This window comes from Chelonia mydas, chromosome 3, assembly GCF_015237465.2.
Source record: "Chelonia mydas isolate rCheMyd1 chromosome 3, rCheMyd1.pri.v2, whole genome shotgun sequence".
Taxonomy (NCBI): Eukaryota; Metazoa; Chordata; order Testudines; family Cheloniidae; genus Chelonia; species Chelonia mydas.
The window spans coordinates 123,311,804-123,331,442 of NC_057851.1; the positions used below are offsets into that span (position 1 = coordinate 123,311,804).

A 19,639-nucleotide genomic window follows, 5' to 3' on the forward strand; every position below is an offset into this window, starting at 1 on the left:
AAAACAGATTATTTTGATATGTAACTTTGGTTTTTTTTAAGGATGAATTAATTAGAATGTGGGATAAGTTATTTTCTAGTCTAAAATGTATTAATTGTATGAACTGATCAGTTGTACTAACAGCTCCTGGTTCTTTAGCCCAATTTACATCAGTATAAGTTGGTGGTGTAAAAAGGGGCTGAAATGGGATTGATTTTAATATCAGGAATTTTGAATATATTGTGGGATATCTATGCAAATCAGGAATTTCTTTCTGATATTTTACGTGTGGCATAGAGAACTTGTTTGTTAGGCAATCCAGAATTAACTGACTTACTAAAAAAAACTTTAAAATCGGATTCTTCTGTCACCAATAGTACTTTTAGGATCTGAACTTCACCAGTATATGCTGACAAATATGTATGAGTATGTTTACCATGAGTTAGCAAACAACAAAGCATTGGTATACTTTTGTACGGTTCATTATTTCATTGTTGACATACAAGCTTCTCTTCTGGTAGAATTCTAGTGTTTTGGCATCCTGTGGACGTGAATGAACTTATACTTGATCAGTCTGAACGTTAGTTCACATGCCTAAAGGAAATCTTGTGCATTATTTGGTGTTATTGAGCAAAGAGGGGTTTTTCTGGTGCCTAATATTATTTCAGATCAGGCATCTCAACTACCTGTGCTTCTTAATAACCTCTTAGAACTGAGAGCATTTCATTAGCATTATCACCACAGGGTTTTTGTTTTTTCATGCCTCTGTCTCCTAGAAGTAAGTAATTATGGAAGTTGCCAGTTTAGCTCATGCCATGGGACATACAAATAAGCAATTAACATGGTGGTAAGTGACTTGCTTCCTGCCAACTCATCATTTTCAGTGTTTTTTGTAGCTTCTGGTACTGAGGGAAGTTCCATGATAGGTAGCTTCTTCTTCCTATTTCTTTGTCTTATAAGCTTATGGCACCCTGGTTGCGCTCGCGCTCTCTCTCTTATCTGAAGCCACAGATAGGGTTGCCAACTTTCTAGTCGCTCAAAACCAAACACCCTGGCCCTGCCCTGCCTCTTCTCCGAGGGCCCATCCCCGCTCACTACATTCCCTCTCCTTCGGTGGCTTTCTGTCCCCCACCCTCACTCACTTTCACTTATCTGGGGCTGGGGGTGCGGGCTCCAGGGTGAGGCCAGAAATGAGGGTTTCAGGGTGCGAGAGGGGGCTTAGGGCTGGGGCAGGGGGTTGGGGCTCACGATTGGGGTGTGGGCTTACCTTGGGTGGCTCCTGGTCAGGAGCACAGCATGGGGAACTAAGGCAGGCTGCCTGCCCATCTTGGCACCATGCTGCGTGCACCCTGGAAGTAGCCAGCAGATCCGGGTCCTAGGTGGGGAGGGCAGGAGGTTCCATGGGCTGCTCTCACCTGCAGGCACCGCCCCCCCGGCCAATGGGAGTGCGGAGCCGGTGCTCGGGGCGGGGGCAGCACACAGAGCCCTGTGGCTCTGCCCCCTGCCTAGAAGCCAGACCTGCTGGCCACTTCTAAGCTGCGGTGCCAGCTAGGACAGGTAGGGAGGGACTAGCCTGCCTTAGTGCTGCATTGCCCGGTCAGCAGTGCTGACCAGAACCGCCAGGGTCCCTTTTTGACCTGGTGTTCCCACTGAAAATCAGATCCCTGGTACCCCTAGCCACAGATCTGATTCAGGTGGACAAGTAAGATTTCACTCAATGCAGGTTTCGACTATATATTGCAAATGGGTCACCCAGATGTTTGTTTTAATGTCGTCTGCTGGGAAAGCACTTCTCCCTGGAGCTAAGCTCCTTGCAAAACCGGGTGGATATGCCAATTCTACTTGTGCCATAATAGCTAAGTATTCAGGCACTTCCTAGCATACACAAAATATTTTATTTCATTATGATTGCTTCCTTTCCCTCCCCACTCCAAAGACGGCAGCATGTTGGAAGGAGGAAAACCACAAAGGAAGAGTCCAAGGATCACAGTCTATTTAGGGTGTTCTATTTTTTCATTAAGACAGTCACAAACAGATTACATCTGTTGTAAGTACAGAAGGATAGGAGTGTGGGGAACCTGCTCAATTTATTGTGCAATAGAAACAGTATGCAATCAGTATGCAACAGTATCCTGTTGATTAAGCTAGAGGGGAAGGGGGCATAGTAAGTGTAGAAGGTTTAACTGGTATTTCATCTACCAGGCGTCATCAGCTTAAGGCCTTTTGGCTACGCACAGTAAACAATACAGAGAAGGTGGGTTTAATTGGACCAGCTTCTTTTGGACAACTTTATTGGAGCTATCAAGATCCATGGGGTCCTACACATGCCTATTACAACTTGTAGTGTACCTCATCCAATGCACTAAATGCCCCAACAACAACGTGCGTGAATCCAGACAATTACTACATTCTCAAATGAACGTGCACAGAAAAATTACAAAAAACAGAAACACCATGTCACCTGTGGGCGAACACTTTTCACAAAATGATCACTCTATATCTGATCTCTCAGTCCTCGTCCTCAAAGGAAACTGGCACAACACCTTCAAAAGATGAGCCTGAGAACTTAAATTCATAACTCTGTTAGACACCAAAAATCATTGACTTAATAAAGATACTGGATTTATGGCTCATTACAACAGTCTATAACTCACTAACACTCCTTTGTCCTATGACGGTAAAGGTGTTAACTGCCCACCTTCACCTTGCAACGTGTGTTAACTGCTTATCTGTTTCATTCATGTATTTAGCTGTGACACTGAGTTTCCCAGATCTGAAGAAGAGCTCTGTGTAAGATCAAAAGCTTGTCTCTGTCACCAACGGAAGTTGGTCCATTGTATCTCGAATATCCTGGGACCAATGCCACTGGAATAACTTTGCTAATAGTAATACTGTAGCATCCTGATTATGATTTTTCTCATTCTCGAGGATCTCAAAGTATATTACATAAGATCTACAAAAATTATTCATAAAGAAATAGCTTCTGTCACCAGTGAAAAGTAGTCTCAACTGGTCTGGAAATTGTTAGCTGTTTAGCAGGACCTAGCAACATTACATGTGATTTTAAACTCCGTCCATCTGAAACTGTCCACTTGAATTGAGATAGGTAGAATGTAATTATCTCATGTTCAGTTTCAACACCAGAGGCTAAAACCCATCTCTTGAAAAAAGTGCACTGGAATATTTGGATTGTACAACAGAGGTCCTGCCCAATTAATGTCTCACCCGTAAGGCAGCACCACCAACCATTAATTCTGGCTCAGGCATTAGTTCAGTTCAGTACTGACACACAAGGGAATAGTGTCACTGAATCAGAAGTAGTATCATTTCTGGTAAATGGCTTGACTCCAAATATCTCGGTGCTTTACAGATCTGAATATTACTTGAAAGTGTATGTTAAAAGTAAAGTCCTCAGTTAGTAAACTTTAAGCTCAAAGAGTGTCAACGAATAATTGATATTTTGAAAGCTCATAATTTGAGGTAAGTGAAGGGTTCCATGCAGATCTAAATTTTAGATTTCTGTTGCAAAAGCTGGAGAATACTGAATAACATATCTGAACCTTGTGGGGACTGCCATGTTAAAGAGGGTTTTTCATGAAGGTTTAGAAAAGATTAAGTCGACTGAAGTATTTTCCTCCTCCTCATTTTCTTTTTTCTCCCATGTCTTTTAAAGTAGGAGTAAAATTCAAGGACGTAAAAAGCCCATTGCATACTCAATTTCAATTTCTGAAATCCAGATTCCTTAGCAATTAGGGAGAAATAGTGGTATTTTTCATCAATAAAGAGATTTGGAAGAGATTGATTTTTAGATGGGTGCGATTTAGTGCTGAGACAAAGATGATTTTGGCACTCAAATCAATGTACTTTTGTCTAGATCAGTAGATCTCACCTGCCAATAACATCTACCTAACATATTAGAATTAATAGCAAGGCAGTTAAATCAGATGGAAACCAAAACCAGGTAAAAAGGAAGCTAGGAATGAAGGAAAATAAGATATGTTTGATACTCTTTTTAATAAAAGAAAAGCATAATTTTTTAGAGATGTAAAGGTTCTTCTTTTCCTTTCTATCTACTTTGAGAAGCAAGTCTTACGAAACTGTAGGTGAAGTCCAGTTAACTTACTGTTTTGTGCTTGAGCCTGTAGTGTTTTCACTGGACATTTTTTTAGTAACAAATACCTAGTGTGAAATCATGGTTTCATTAAAGTCAGTGACAGAACTTACACTGATTTAGCCCTGGTTTTTATTCACTTCTCTTTGGGATTGTAAACACTGAATATGATTCAGCAGATTCATTGGATGCTTTTGAACTTTAAGAAATTACGCATGTATGAACTGTGGCATTTTTCTAGCTCTTAAGGTGTTTTGAATTTGTCTTCCAACCCCACATTACTTAGTATTTTAACAAAAGTGTGGTCATTGTCATTCAGGTGCATTGTGTGTCTCTTCCAGCTGGTGACGTTGTTTGGTGGCAGTGTTTGAATACCTCTCAGTTTTACTGGAGGAGGTTTTTTTGCTTACAACTGTACTTTCTCCAATTCCTAAAATGTTTCTGGTTTTTTTCAAGGGGCGGGGAAGAGTTGGCATATGTGGAGCATGAGTCAGTTTAAAAAATCAGTATGTTGGGTTGGTTTTTTTTTTTTTTTTTTTTTTGAAGAGCACCACATGAAACAAAGCAGCTGTAACCACAATTAAAGGAAGCCGTTCTGCATACAGCAAGCTGGTTCACCTCATTTATGTTTGGAGATTATATGGAGTGTGGTTTAGAGTATTTTGTCTAATGATGATAGATTTCCAAAGTTGAAATTGGACTTGGGGGGACTGAACTTCCTCTGCCAAAAAGTTTTTGACCTTCAGATGGAGGAGATGTTTTTGTCCTCATTGTAAATGTATAATCAGTAGTTACTGAGTTGGTTTCCCCCATTCTCCTGAACTGATGGCAAATTAAAAAATGTCAGGGTCACAACATGTTCTGTACGTAGATAAGCAGATTTACATGCTCTTTCTTGACTAAGGCTGACCTGTGAAATCATACAACTTTTGGGGAATGTGGGTGTTTGGTTTTTCAGAAGCCTTTCCTTTATACTTCATAGTGAGTTGCATATGTAAACCAGCTGGAGTGGTTTAGTAAACTGGTGTACTCTTAGAATGCTTATAAATGTAGCTTATTTAAATACTTGTAGATTTACTGCTTGCCAGACAAGTCAAGCTGAGACTGATCCTATTGCATAAACTTGCCTTTAAGGATGTTTATAAAACTTCTGATCTTCTGTATAAGCTTACAGAGACTAGAAAATGAGAATTAGTCTTGATGACACCAGTGAATACTACTGTTTCGGGGGGCGGTGGGAAGAGTGGGGTAAAAATCTAGCTATCAAGCCTGGACTCTTTTATCATGGAGCGGAAGTTATATTGGTTTGCTAAAATGTTCTAGTTACACAGATTATTTTGTATCCCTGAAAATATGCTCAGTTACTATAATGCAAAAAAAAACAACCCCAAAACCAAAAACTTTCTAATCCAAAGATACACATACAAAGATTTTTGTTTTGTTTTTTCTTTTCTTCTATATTATTATCCTTATTTATGAAGCCTCATGAAAGGAAGTGAGCTTTTAATTATCAGTTCAGTTGAGTAGATCATCTAACAATATTTCAGATTAATCTCAATTAAATGTAATAAAATAAGGCTTGTTTTAAGCTATTCTTCAAATCACTTATTTTAGGACCAGGCTTACTCCAAGTAAAAGTTTTGTGATTAATCCTTCAGAAATCCATTTCAAATAGCATGGTTTTCAATATAAAAAAATGGATTTAGCCAATGTGTTATGCTCTTATATCTGTGTTCCTTTCTGTATCATTCCCGCCTTCCTTCCCAAATAGGTTGTAAAAAAAGTTCTCCATGACAAGAACAAATATAATTTTATTCCCATGGCTGAATCGTGTGCAGAGTGCATACCAATTATTCTACTCACTTTTTAAAGTATTTGCGGTGTTATTTTCTTATCTTCTTTTGGAGCCTAGCTCTTTCTTACGTTTTCTGAAATATGTATTTCCTGTAGATAACGTTCATGATTGTCATTAACAAAAAGGCAGGGTGCCCAATCTGACTTCTGATTAACAGGTTTTTGCATTCTAGACTTCTGGCTTGATACGTAAGCCTGATCTTTTCAACCATTTCAGTGGGAATAATACTCAGGGAACGATTGGAGAATGGCTCAATACAACTTCAGATGTTTGTTACATAATAATTGGAAAATTTAGATATCTTTTATTTTAAAGCTGTTTCCCCAGAGTACGAAGCATGTGAATTCTCAAACCACTGAAAGCTACCATGGAGTTAAAGCAGAAATCTTCAAGTCCTCACTCAAGTCACTTGTAAAATTTGAATATATTTCCTGTAACCTAAAGTAGATGTTAATACAGTTAACATACTGTAGTAACATAATTCATGTTTGTATTAATGTTTTGCGCCCTGTAATCAAGCATAATTCTTAGCTTTACCAGTTTTATTGTCATTTTTAACTGAATAGAAAGCAAGGTGTGTGAAGCTGAACAGGTATAGGCAAACAATAGTTGTCTAAAACTTGTAGCAATGAGGCATTGCCATTAATTATCTGCAGAAATACAGGTTTAGCTACAGTACCTGCATATGCAAATATATTATACAGATGCCTAAGTTCACATGTTTGAGACTGTCTAATGCTACCTTTCTGTACATTTCTTCTGACATCTGGAAAAATTCTTCCAAAGTATTTTTCATAATGTTTAGTTCTAACCATAGAAATACCGAAATTAAAGTTGGGGAAACTCTGTTAAGTCTTCTAGTCTATCTGCTGACAACACTGGACCCAGTGAAATGATATGGACCCAGAGAAATGCTCACCACATGTTTGGTGGCTAGTCTGTGCCATTGCATATGTTAGTGAGGCTCAACCTGATCTTAACTTCAATTTTCAGCCTTTCAGCCAGCTCAGGGTACAGGCAGGGGGTAGCTAGGGGCTGTGGGCATGTGAGAGTAGCTCAGGGTACACACAGGGGGTAGCTAGAGGCTGTGTGCAGGAAGGGGGTAGTTAGGGGCTGTGTGCTGGGAGGCATATAGCTTAGGGTGCAGGGAGGGGCTGTGTGCAAGGAGGTGGTGCTGCTGCATGGTCTGTCCATATGCTCAGTTTCTAGTTGGGACAGTGGTGGCAGCTTCGCGCCTTGTGGCTGTGTGCGCGCGCAAGGTCAGGCTGGGCCAAGCTGCCCTATACGGTTACTGTGGCCACCGGCACCCAGTGGATTGTGGGCACCAAGAACTACACCTACCTGAGACTGAAGGGCATGGCGGCTGATACACAACCCACGTGGGGAAACTGATCTGGACGCACAGAGTGCCTGGCATTGCGGCTCACCCTGTTCCCTCCCACCTTCTGAAACTCCACCCATGATGGCAGATCACCCAGGACTGTGTTGTGGCCCACCTTTGGGCCACAGCCCACAGTTTGGGAACCCCTTTTCTAAGAGACCATTCAAGATAGAGTGGCCTTTTAACACTTCTGCAGTCATAGGCCAAAAAGAGGGGGGTTAGTGTGTTACAGCTTGTTGTAATAAGCCATAAATCCAGTCTCTCTGTTCAGTCCATGATTTTTAGTGCCTAACAGAGTTACGAATTTAAGCTCCCAGGCTCATCTTTTGAAAGTGTTGTGCAGGTTTTCTTTGAGGATGAGGACCTATAGGTCAGACATAGGGTGATCACTTTGTGAGCGTAAATTAGCTGGTATCTTAAATTCATAACTCTTCTAAACACTAAAAATCATGGACTGCAAAAAAAAAGTTCACCTTTATTTTCAGCTGGAGAAGTTCTTCACGTAAGATGACCATGCCATTCAGATACCACAGTGATACAGGGAGAAGTATAAGATGTTTTGCCCGCTATAGTGTTGCTGGTGCTGTTAGATGGCTCCTGTATTTCAATAGTGGGTGAAGTGATTTCTGTATATACGCTGTAAAGCATTTTTATAATGTAAGCTACGTTCTTTTGTACATGAAACTTTTTATCCATGAAAGTCAGTATTTATGCAGGTTATCTAGGAATGCAGACTAGAATTGTAATCAGTGTGCACTGTAGGAAAGATGAACATCTTAATGCTGTGCAAGTTTTTGCTTCAACTTCGACACTTGGTGCTCAAAGTTGAGAGACTTGGTATAATAACCAACACACAATAAAACACTTAGCTTCATTTATGCTGCAGTGCATAGGTCAAATTCTGTTTCATTATCTGACTGATAATGTTACCTAGTTTAATTACCATACCTGTTTTACATACAGTCTTGTATATTGAACAGTGTCACTGTTTTATTCAGGAACTATTAAATGCTTCATAAATATATAATTTGTAAACCTAATCAAAAGTCAGCAACACAAATAAAATGTCTCATTACATGTAGATTTTCTTTATGTCCTGTTGAAACAAACTTGTGTACTGTTTAATGTTTGTTTTTTAGAACAGTGCTTACAATAATTCGGTAATGTGATGTTTGCCACTTATTACCCATTCCAAACTTCAAAGCTGTCATTAATTTCAAATAAGAGAACTGTCACTAGATTCCAAAACTGGAATGTTAGGTAACTGACAGTTTTTAGTTGTAATCAGTCTTAAATGTTGTACGCTAGGTAAAATGCACTGTTTTCTTAATTCCCCTCATGACTGCTGCTGTTATGGAGTGACTTTACAAAATAGGGTCAGTCTATTATGTAGATCGTCTGAGAGATAGTTGGCTACTAGCAGTGAAAATGCAAGCAGTAGTTGCTAGTGCCAATGTCAGAGAGCAGGTTGACTAAAACAAAGGCACAATGACAAACCTTTATAGGACAGATAAATCTGAATAGCATGTGCAAAGTATATTATTTTAGCGGGAAGAGACTTTTTAAAGGTTTCTATTTAGTCTTTCTGTTTCTGGCTTACCTGGTGTTGTGTTATGTAAAAAACATTGTAACTCAGTATAGCTTTATCAAAAGGCTCATTTAAGGTTTGTGACGCATTTGGGCAAGCATGAATCAATGCATGGTTTTGAATTAGTGATGCATAACTCATAGTTCAGCCATTTCATGTGAGTTTCGTTCTTAATTTCATGACTTGATTCCAGGTGAAACCCAGTGATTTCAATGGAGTTCTGATTGTGGGTTTGTTCACGCCCACATTTCAGGGATGAGGGTATGAACATGCTGAGATCGAAATGAGAGAAAATATTTGCTCAGACTTTTGTAAGTCAGAACTGCAAAATTAAAGTCAGTGGAGCTGCTCACATGTGTAAAGTTAAGCATGTGTACTAGTAAATGCAGGAAATCTGGAAAAAACAGATGCTACCAAATCGATGATAGCTTATTGAAGTATGTTTTTATACAGAAAAACATCAATTTAAAACAGATGTTTTGCTTTCCTTATCTTAGACACAGAGGAGGTATCAGTATCTTAGACATAACTAGCTAGTGATTTAATGTCAGATTGAGAGAATACATGAAAGTACACCTTTGAAACAGTTGTGTATGCACCGTCACTTTTATTCTTCTTTGTTGTTGTTTCTCCAATATGTAGCTGGAGGCGGAAGGGGGGAAAAAAAGAAACCTTAAAAGCCAGGGTATATATTAATTCCCTTTCTTTCTTTATTATTTGCACTCTCTCAAATAGTTTGTATGGGTTTCTCAAAATCTGGTATCTTTTTGTTTTAAAAAAATCTATTTTAATTTTTTTCTCATCTCGTGTATTTTCTGAAAAGTCCCTGAATAGGGTAATCAGTGTTGCAACTCTTTATGAATTCAGCTACAGAATTTTCTTTGTCTGTTCAGTGGATAATGTGTAGGAGAGGATGGGGGTATAGCTTTAATGTGAGTTCCAAACAAGAGAATTTGTAAAAAATGTCCTTACAGGCAAGAAAATAGCATTTTTCCTATAACTTTAAGTTTCCTAATGTGGACTTGCCAGTAAAATTTTGCTGCTATTCTCCAAGCAATAAAAATTGCTGTTGTAAAGCACTGCATTATTTTATGTATAAAAATGTACTTAATAATCTCAATTTTTAGGTGGTTAATGTGAATATTCAGACTACCAGTTTAATCTGTCAAATTCCATTGTAATTATTATGAAATGTGTGTGGAGGGGGTTTCTCTTTATTTTAATTAGTCTTTTCTAGGGATTAAAAAGGCAAAAAAGTAATGCTGTCTTCTACATCTATAAAATTAAGTAAAAACATTTTAAGCATTTTTAAAATGTGTCAGAATGCAGAAAAGTTTATAGATTGGGTTCTAGCTCTGAAGTTTCCCGTTTGCAGAACTTCTAGTTCATTTGCTGGTGGATGTTGCATAGTGAACTTGTTTGTGTGTTGGAGTAAAATGTACCGTTTTCCTCTTCTGTGATGGTGCTTTTCTTTCTCTCTCAGTTTAATTATCGGTCTTGTCTTTTTATGTGAATTTTTCTGTTGCTTTATCTCTCCCTCCAAACATGTCCTCCTGGTTGGGTTGGCAAGAGATGGAGTATTTTTTCTTTGAAAGCTTAGGAGTGGTGTTTAAAGATCACAGGCCCGACTTGCTAAATCCCAGAATGCCTAAAAGTCTCTAATAAATTTCTGTGGGTGGTTGTGTGGTGGTTAATTTAGGTCTTGTAAAGGATTTTAAGTCTTTATCCCAGCAGCTCTTGTTGACAGATGGACACCCTTAAAGCTTCAGGTACTTAAGGCTTGTGCATATACCACCATGAAGCAATGTTTTCTAGAATGTATATGTCCTATTTAGCATAAGAAAGATGACCTAATATCTGAAATGTAAGCTAGTAGCTCATTTAACTTGGGTAATGAGTAACAGTGTTGCTTTCATTTCTGTTCCTTTACAAATAACCTTTTTCTTCCCCTGCTTATCAATTTGTAATATATAGAGGCCTTCTCATTAGATTCTTTTAAACAAGTTGCGCTCTGCTACCTGATAAGACCTATATGAAACAATTCTTCAATCCAAAGCCTCGTCAGGGTAGCAAATTATTCTCTACTTTTGGGTTTTGGAGTGCTCCCTCACCCACTCCCCCATTTTAGCACTACTGTACCTCCCAAATAGGATTTGAAAATCTATTACATTTTCCTTCTAAATCCCAGAGATTGTTCACCGTCTGTAAAGGAAATCCTGCAACCTTCTGCAAATTGAGGCAAGTTTGGGATTAGAAAAACCAAAACCCAGATCAATACACTATAAAAAGCAGTATCAAGAAGTTTGGTTTTTTGGTGTTTGCTTAATATGCTTATCGAATTTCCTAAGCACAGTAATATAAATTAATATGCTATTTGGCTCTGTATTTTGTACTATTTAAAACATATCTGAATGTGAAACCACCAGATAGTTTACTGTAAAATGGCAAGAATTACTTCATATAGACATAGGTCCCATACTAACACATGAAACTGGTTTAGTTACTGCACTTAATTGTATTTGTATAGGCCTTTTCTTTCACACTGCCAAAACACTTCATAAACACAATTTCAGCTTCACACCTATGAGATGGATATTTATATCCATTTTCTAGCTGGGTAACTAAGACACAAATTGATTTATCTGGAGTCACATGGAAAATTATAGCATGTCTTACATGCTTTTGAGGAAAACTTGGTCACTTATCTATATCATTATATTTTAACCCACAGAAAGTCATCCAGAGACTTTTAAAGAGATCCTTTCTTAAACCTTCATGTGTTGCCCTTGAGCTACATGTGCTCAGCTTTCATTAACATCAAGAGCCTGGATGAAAGGTGTCATAAAAGTACAGTTTTCAAGCTCCTGTGTACATCTCAGCAAGCAGGACATAAATTTTACTTCAACCTCTTCCTCCAACCCTGTTTCTGTGGCACTTTAGTGCAGTAGGCAGGAAATTCTGGGGCAGCTTCTTTTCAGTTTTAAAATACTGAGGCTTTTATTTCATTACATATTAAGAGTATTCCTTGGTTGCTTTGATACTGAATTCAGTGCACTTTACCCAGTTTTCAGTTAGTATTTTGTATTGACAGTGCTTAACTGCATTCTGGAAGTGTTTTGGGAAGCTAGAGGTTTGAGTGAGTGGGTAGAGGGAACACTTGGTGATTCTGACACCTGAAAAGGCATAGGAGGCAGTTTAGAATTGAGGATATGAAACATGTCTGGTAGTTTCGTTAAAATGATCACCTTTTGCAGTAGCTAATGTTGACATTGAAATTGTCTCAAAATGAACTACCCATTGAGCTAAATGGATTTGTTCATGCCTCTCCTCTCTTGTTTCAGACTTGATACTTGCTTGACCACACTTGTTTTCATTATGAAATCCCTTATCTCTTCATTCATAACACATGCATTCCAGGTACCAAGGGCATGAAGGCACCTTTGAGGTTTATACCAAGGTAGAACATTCATATATCTTGTCCTTTTCCTTTAGGACATTCCAGTATTAGCCTGTGAGAGTAACTCCTGTCCTGCTGTTATGGCAAAACACTCAATGTCCTGATCCTGATGGTTTTCCTATTTACTTAAGCCAAAACTTACTTCCGCTAATGCAAGGTGTTATGGGATACTTGACACAGGTGAACAGAATTACATTCTCCCTATAATACATTCAGTAAACATAATTTCCCAATACTTTTATTAATACTATTCCTTATGTACTAACAAGCCTATCTGCAGATCCATGAAAGCTTGGATGCTGGAATGCAGTTCTGGGGTAAGGAGTAGATTCTGTGTTAAATGCTGCAGCTATAGAATATCCAGGGCACTGTGTATTAATATAACATCAGTGAGGTCTTACTGAAATCAGAGAGAGTTCTGCAGCTAGCTCAAAGACACTAGGTAGCTCTCAGTGAGTCTTAATTTTTGCTAGTGCTGCTTCCTGCGTGGGTGGGAATGGTGATTGCCATTCTGAGAACTCAGTCAAAATCCCCATCTAATATATGAGGCTGCACCAAGCTACATATCAGATGTAATCTACAGTGGAACCTCAGAGTCACAAACACCATAGTTACAAACTGACGAGTCAACCACACACCTAATTTGGAACTAGAAGTACACAATCAGCAGCAGCAGAGACAAAAAAAGCAAATACAGTACAGTGCAGTGTTAAATGTAAACTACTAAAAAAAAAAAAGGGAAAGTTTAAACAAAAAAAAACTGATTTAACAAGGTTAGGAAATGGTTTCTGTGCTTGTTTCATTGAAATTAAAATGGTTAAAAGCAGCATTTTTCTTCTGCGTAGTAAAATTTCAAAGGTGTATTAAGTCAGTGTTCAGCTGTAAACTTTTGAAAAAACAACCATAAGGTTTTGTTCAGAGTTACAAACAACCTCTATTCCTGAGGTATTCATAACTCTGAGGTCCTACTGTATAAGGAATCCTTGTAAATGCACACTCTTAGAACTAACAATTTTCAAAACATCTATAAATCAGTTTGGATTGGTAATTGTCTGGATTATTTGATTCTGGTGAAAGTTTACAGGAAAGTCTGAGGCTTTCTTTTTGGGTCCCTTAATTTGGTTAAGTATGGTTTTGGAAAATCGTTGCACTACCTTTTGACCAACTTTAAGTATTAAAATCTATTGCCCTTCAGAAAGACTTAAAGTATTGTGTTGGCCCATTGAGGATTAGATATTGTGCAAAAGTTAACTACATGAACTCTTCTGACTTTGAATATTTCTATCTTCTTCACAGCCCTTATTAACTAAGACCTTATATCTCTATCTTATGGGAGGCAACTATTATTCATTCGTCTGTTTGATAGGTAAAATAACTGACAGGTTGCCTCAGAACCCTTAGAACCCTACTTTTTAATATGGCAGGCCTGCATCTCATCCATTCTGCCACAGTCTTTCAGAAGGAATGTGCCAAATTGTGTTTGTGTAACCCATGCTAATGCAGTATGGTTTTGTTCCCCTCTAGTGTCCCCTAAGTCCCCTCTATATAGGGGGTTGAGTCTGCTACTGCCTTTGTGCTAATGGACCTGCCCTTTAAAGTGATGACTCAAGCATTAACATCCAGAGAACCCAAGATTATTCCCTGCATGTGACCGAAACAGGGGCATCATTATATTTGACTGTTATCTCTGACTACTAGACCATGCTCTGCTCCCATAGCCAGGAATAGAATTTCCAGGGATCTTGATACACAATATTCGAGAGATATTTCCCAAATAGTTGTGTAACCCACTTGCAAAGTGTGTGCCATATTTTCTGATATGGTTTGGTCCACACAAAGGGTAACCTGCTTAATCCATGATTTACTGTTGTACTTGAAATGGTCTGTGCTGTGGATCTGAAGGTTGTGGGTTCAATCCCTGCTTACAACCCATGCTGGGGAGTACTATATATATGTTAGTGTAAGGACCTGGGACTAATTGATTAAATTATTTTATACTGAAGAACACTTTAGAAAATTGAATGCTCTGCTAATTTGTTGTGGAGGTGTATTTTAATGCTTATATTTTGCTTAATGGGAGCTATTCCTTTAAGGATAGGGTGTGGCACTTGATTGTAGACTCAGTTTTCAGGAGTCTCACAGCAGTGAAGAATTACCCTTGTGTGCAAAGAGTAGAAGATCCACCCCATGTAAATTCCAAGCAGGTCTCATTTTCTGTAAGTGCTAGTGTTACACAGTCAGTGGGGTTAGGTTCCTTAGGGTGTTGAGAAATGAGCTTCAGACCTTGTATGTTTAGGTTATCAGTATTAATCCAGATCAGCTCAGTAAGGGTTAAAAATGTTCTCATTTAATGGATGTTTGGCCCCTACATGAGATGTGTTTGGGGTCTCAGTTCCAGCTCCCATGTCACATTCTCCACTAAGATCTGCATCGGCACGACTTCTGTTGCCTCTAGAACAAGCCCCTTCCCTTCCCCATCCACCCACACCAGTAATCAGGATTGAGGCATGGTGGGGAGGAGAGGAAATTTACCTTGCTGCAGCCCTATAGGTAAAGAGAAGACTTCATTCACAAGGGCACTCAGGTCAACTTTCACCAATACTAAATCAGTGTAATATTTTTAGTTGAAGTTTATGGATTGTTATAAGTATTCACCATTTATTATTAAGGTTTCCTGATGCTTTCCATTATAGAATCATAGCCATTTTGGGCTGGAAGAGACCTTAACAGGTAATTTAATCCAGCCCCCTGCACTGAGGCAAGACCAAATATACCAAGACCATCCCTGACAGGTGGTTGTCCAACCTGTTCTTTAAAACCTCCAAAGATGGGGATTCCACAACTTCCCTTGGTAATCTTTTACAGTAGATTTAAATTTTGGACCTGTCAACTATGAAAGTGAATTTTTTGATTACATCTCCTTTCTCCTGTATCCATTATTTATTATTTGTGTTACATAAGCACCTAGATGCCCCATTGTGCTAGATGCTTTACAGAAATGTAGTGAAAGACAGACTGCCCCAAAGAACTTACAGTGCACTTTTCTCTCTTTTCTTTGTCATCTCAAGGTTAAATAAGTCACCTCCAAACTGCCCCATTTCACCAGCCAGATGGCCAGGGTAGCAGTGTAATGCTTTAGTATACCATGGGAGGTTGAGGATACAGCCAGGTCCTTGTGCTGGATTAATAAATATACCTATAAAACTACAAATCCTTTCATTAAAAAAGGATTACAAGTTAACTGTTAAGCACAGGTTTAATAAATCTGTTTTCTTGTTGGATTATTCCTAGTCTTTTGATTGTCATGGAACCAAATAACCTTTGCCTGTACTCTAGTTGCTACAGTTTCAAGAGGCCTAATATTAACGCCCTTTTCTTTCTTTGATGTCATGAAGATGTGAACTTTTTCCATATCACTGGTTTTGTAAGTTGGGGAAGTTTTAAAATGAGACGTCAGAGTTGATATATTAATGTAACAGACAGATTCAGATTCATAGAGCACTTTCTTACAAAAGAGAAGATTTAAATATGACCTCATAAACGTCTTTTTATCTGCAGGGTGCAGGTCAAGATAAACTTGGAATCTATGTCAAGTCTGTTGTAAAAGGAGGAGCTGCAGATGTGGTTAGTAATGTTTGTAAATATTAAAGTTGTTAAAATATCAGATAAATTTAGAGATTGCATCAATAAAAACATTTGTAATTCTCTTAACTGGACTAATAAAATGTATTTACATTTATTTTGATTAAGTCCATGTAAGGATTATATATATAAAGTGTTTTCCTTTCTTGAATGCGTAATTAGGATGGTCGGCTAGCTGCAGGCGATCAGTTGCTCAGCGTGGATGGTCGAAGTTTAGTGGGTCTGTCCCAAGAAAGGTACAGTATTGCTTTCAGATGATGTGAGTTGAGGAAGCGAATACTCTTTGTAAAAATAGAAAGTGCGGTGAACGAAGGGCTTGGTTAGTTTTGTGAAAGAAATATTGGACTTAAGGATATTTCTGTCTTGGTTTATATTGGTTCTATATAGCCTCAGGAACAAAAACTTATCACTCCATTATTTTAGTATGTTTAGAACAAATATTACTATAGTTGTGATACAGGTATCCATATAGAAACATTATATTAAATTCTTAAAGTGTATACTCTCATTCATAGTATAAAATCTTTTAAGCAAACTGGTTCTAGCTTTTGTCTTGAACATTTTGACATTTGGCATTGAACTGTGGAAATTAGGAATAACAACTGCCTGCATACATTCCCCATTTTATATTCATAAATCCTCTAGATGCTATTTTCTGATTGTCCAAAGAGGATAAGTGACTTAAGTGTGAAGCTGAAAAGAAAACAAGTGCTGTGGTGAAACAGAAAATATTGTTGAATGCTTGGTTTAGCAACAGTGACATAAAAAGAATTGTATAGAGAACACCAATTAAATAATACTATGCTTAGTTCTCTTCTGTTTGACTCCTGTCACAGGGCAGCAGAGCTCATGACGAGAACAGGTTCTGTAGTGACCCTAGAAGTAGCAAAACAAGGAGCAATTTACCATGGTCTGGCAACACTGCTTAACCAGCCATCCCCAATGATGCAAAGAGGTAAAATAAATGATTAACATTTTCATAAGACGGTGCTGCAAATTTAGGCCCTTTTCCCCAACACTGGTGAAAGGGAGAAATAATCCCTGAACAATCCATAATGAAATATGAACAGTTAGAAGATGTAGCATTTTACTCCTGTAATTTACATGAGTTGCATAATTCATCTCATAAAGATTTTTGCATGTGCTTCTGGGAGTAATGTGAAAAGGTGGAGAAAACATATATACATATGTCCCTGTTGATAGCAGTGGTTTAGCATTTTATACCCAAAATTTTATATTTTAAACAGATGTAGAATCCATGGAATGGCAATGTAACTTCTCTTACCTAGGAGTAAGCTCAGTTGTAACCATTGTTTAAAGTTATATTACATACACAGTTCTGATCATCAGTAAATGTTTTATCAACAATTAAGTAGAAATACTATATAATTTATTTAAGTGCAAGGGGAATTTACAATCTAAATAAATGGAATACACAAAATTCACAAAGGGACCAAGAATTCAATTCACTCTTTCTCCGTTTCCAAAAGAACACTGATTGCAAAGATGCTGTGATACTTGTGATTACCAGTAAAATAATTTTAAAACAAAACAGAAGCCATTGGGCCATGTATGGTCATTGACTTTCACTGAGAATCGTGTTGAAATGACAGTTGTTAATTTTCTATATCTGATCCTTTAAAAGCTAGTGTTCTTTGGTATTTTTTCCAAATTGCTTTTCCCCGCAATATAAATCAAAAATTTCTTTCAGAGGTGGTATTTTAATGACCATGTGGCAACTTTAAAAATTTTGATTAAGTTATAATATGAGAGCTTTCTAAAGGTTATTAAAGAATGCTGCAATATAGGAAGGAAAGAGTTAAAAGAATAAACCCTCATTACTGCAGTTTACATCACGACCCTAGACATGATAAGCCTTTCAGATTAATCAAGAGACTTCTTTCAGTAAAAGTGCATCTGGCTTTGCCAAATATTGTGGTGTCTTTGTTTCAAAAACCTTTTTGAAGCCTGTAAATCAAAGGAATCTTGAACTGTCAGTATAACAGAATGGGATTGTGTATCTGAAGAATTCTAACGTTTAAAATCCAGCATGTTATACTAGACGATAACTTCTATAGCTAAAATGAAAGTAATGTTTTTTAAACAAGAATAAAATAGGAAACAGTTGTTCAAGTGGATAAGAACAAACATTTAAAGGTCTTAATCTATTGCAGTTTCAGACCGCCGTGGCTCAGGTAAACCCCGACCAAAGAGTGAAGGTTTTGAGCTGTATAATAATTCTGCTCAAAATGGATCACCTGAGAGCCCTCAGCTGCCTTGGACAGAGTATAATGAACCAAAGAAGCTGTCAGGGGATGACAGACTGATGAAGAATCGAGCTGATCATCGCTCCAGTCCCAATGTAGCAAGTAAGCTAAACTTCACTTCTGTTCTTTTTAAGAATATTTTTTTCATGCAAATTATTACTAGTCTTTGAAATCTAAAAGTAGGAAGACGACTTGGTTAAAATATAGACTACATTTGAAATACTGACACAGTAATAACTGCAGCAAAATTTGGGGAAAGTCATTCATTAAAGAGCAATTACAACTAATTTAATTAATGCTTTATTATTGCCACATTATGAAGTTTAATTGGTTTGTTCTATTACATATGACAAATTCCTGTTACTGATGTTTAACAATGCTTACTTCAACTCTCTAATAGATCAGCCACCAAGCCCTGGAGGGAAGAATGCTTATGCTGCTGGAACTACCACCAAGATAACTTCAGTTTCTACTGGAAATCTTTGTACAGAGGTCAGAAGTGGCAAGAAAAGGATTGGCTATTAACGTCACTTACATTTCAATAGAAGTAGTGTGCTTGGGTTAAGCGGAGTATTTTATTGAAGGTTTTTAATAGAATGCCACTGTTCAATGATTTGCATTTATTCTTTTTCACTGTTGCTTTATTTGATGTTCAGTCAGCAACATAAATTGTCACAAAATTGTGGTTATTGCATTGCTATTCACATTTTTTATTATTATAAGTAAATTTATGCAATAAGCATTGTGTATTTAGTTCCAGAGCACTCAAACCCTGAGTCATAATTACTAGTTTAGTTTTGATTGTTCTTAGAAAATCTTAGCTTCAACCAAATAAGTATGATTCTGGGATTAAGAACAATGCCTAAAAATATACTCGTTAAAAAAGAAATGAGAAGTTAAAATAAAATAAAATCTGCAGAAATCTGTATGATAGATCAGTTTTAACCTGTCCTCTCTATCTTTCACAGGAGCAGACACTGCCACCAAGACCTGAAGCTTATCCTATACCAACACAAACCTATACCAGAGAATATTTCACATTCCCAGCTTCAAAATCCCAGGATCGAATGGGTCCTGCTCAGAATCAGTGGCCAAGTTATGAAGACAAACCACAGATCCAGGCAGAGAGTAATGACTCAATTAGTGCTGCAATGCAGGTTAGAAATAATCTGTCAAGTATTTAAAAACTTTTCCCTTCTGTTTGCTGATTGCTGAAGACAAAGTAATACAAAATATTAGGTTTTCTCTTTCAAAACATTTAATTTTTTTTTAAAAGCAAACTAAGGTCCCAGTTCCACAAGAAGTTTTAAACAGACAGACCCCAGTGCCTGCGTGTAGTTTTGTTGTTGGGGCTTTTTT

The 19,639-nt window shown here is 37.7% G+C and overlaps 1 protein-coding gene across 30 annotated transcripts in view; it reads left to right on the top strand.

Moving 5' to 3' along the window:
- The window catches only part of AFDN (afadin, adherens junction formation factor), a 215,865-nt gene that overhangs the window by 168,576 nt on the left and 27,650 nt on the right, over positions 1 to 19,639 (top strand). For all 30 annotated transcript variants that reach the window (XM_043543212.1, XM_037895158.2, XM_037895174.2 and 27 more), the window contains 6 exons: positions 15,930 to 15,995; positions 16,176 to 16,249; positions 16,850 to 16,968; positions 18,188 to 18,382; positions 18,681 to 18,772; positions 19,249 to 19,437. In XM_043543212.1, the coding sequence (XP_043399147.1) occupies positions 15,930 to 15,995; positions 16,176 to 16,249; positions 16,850 to 16,968; positions 18,188 to 18,382; positions 18,681 to 18,772; positions 19,249 to 19,437 (735 nt within the window). The remainder of the gene's footprint in view (positions 1 to 15,929; positions 15,996 to 16,175; positions 16,250 to 16,849; positions 16,969 to 18,187; positions 18,383 to 18,680; positions 18,773 to 19,248; positions 19,438 to 19,639) is intronic.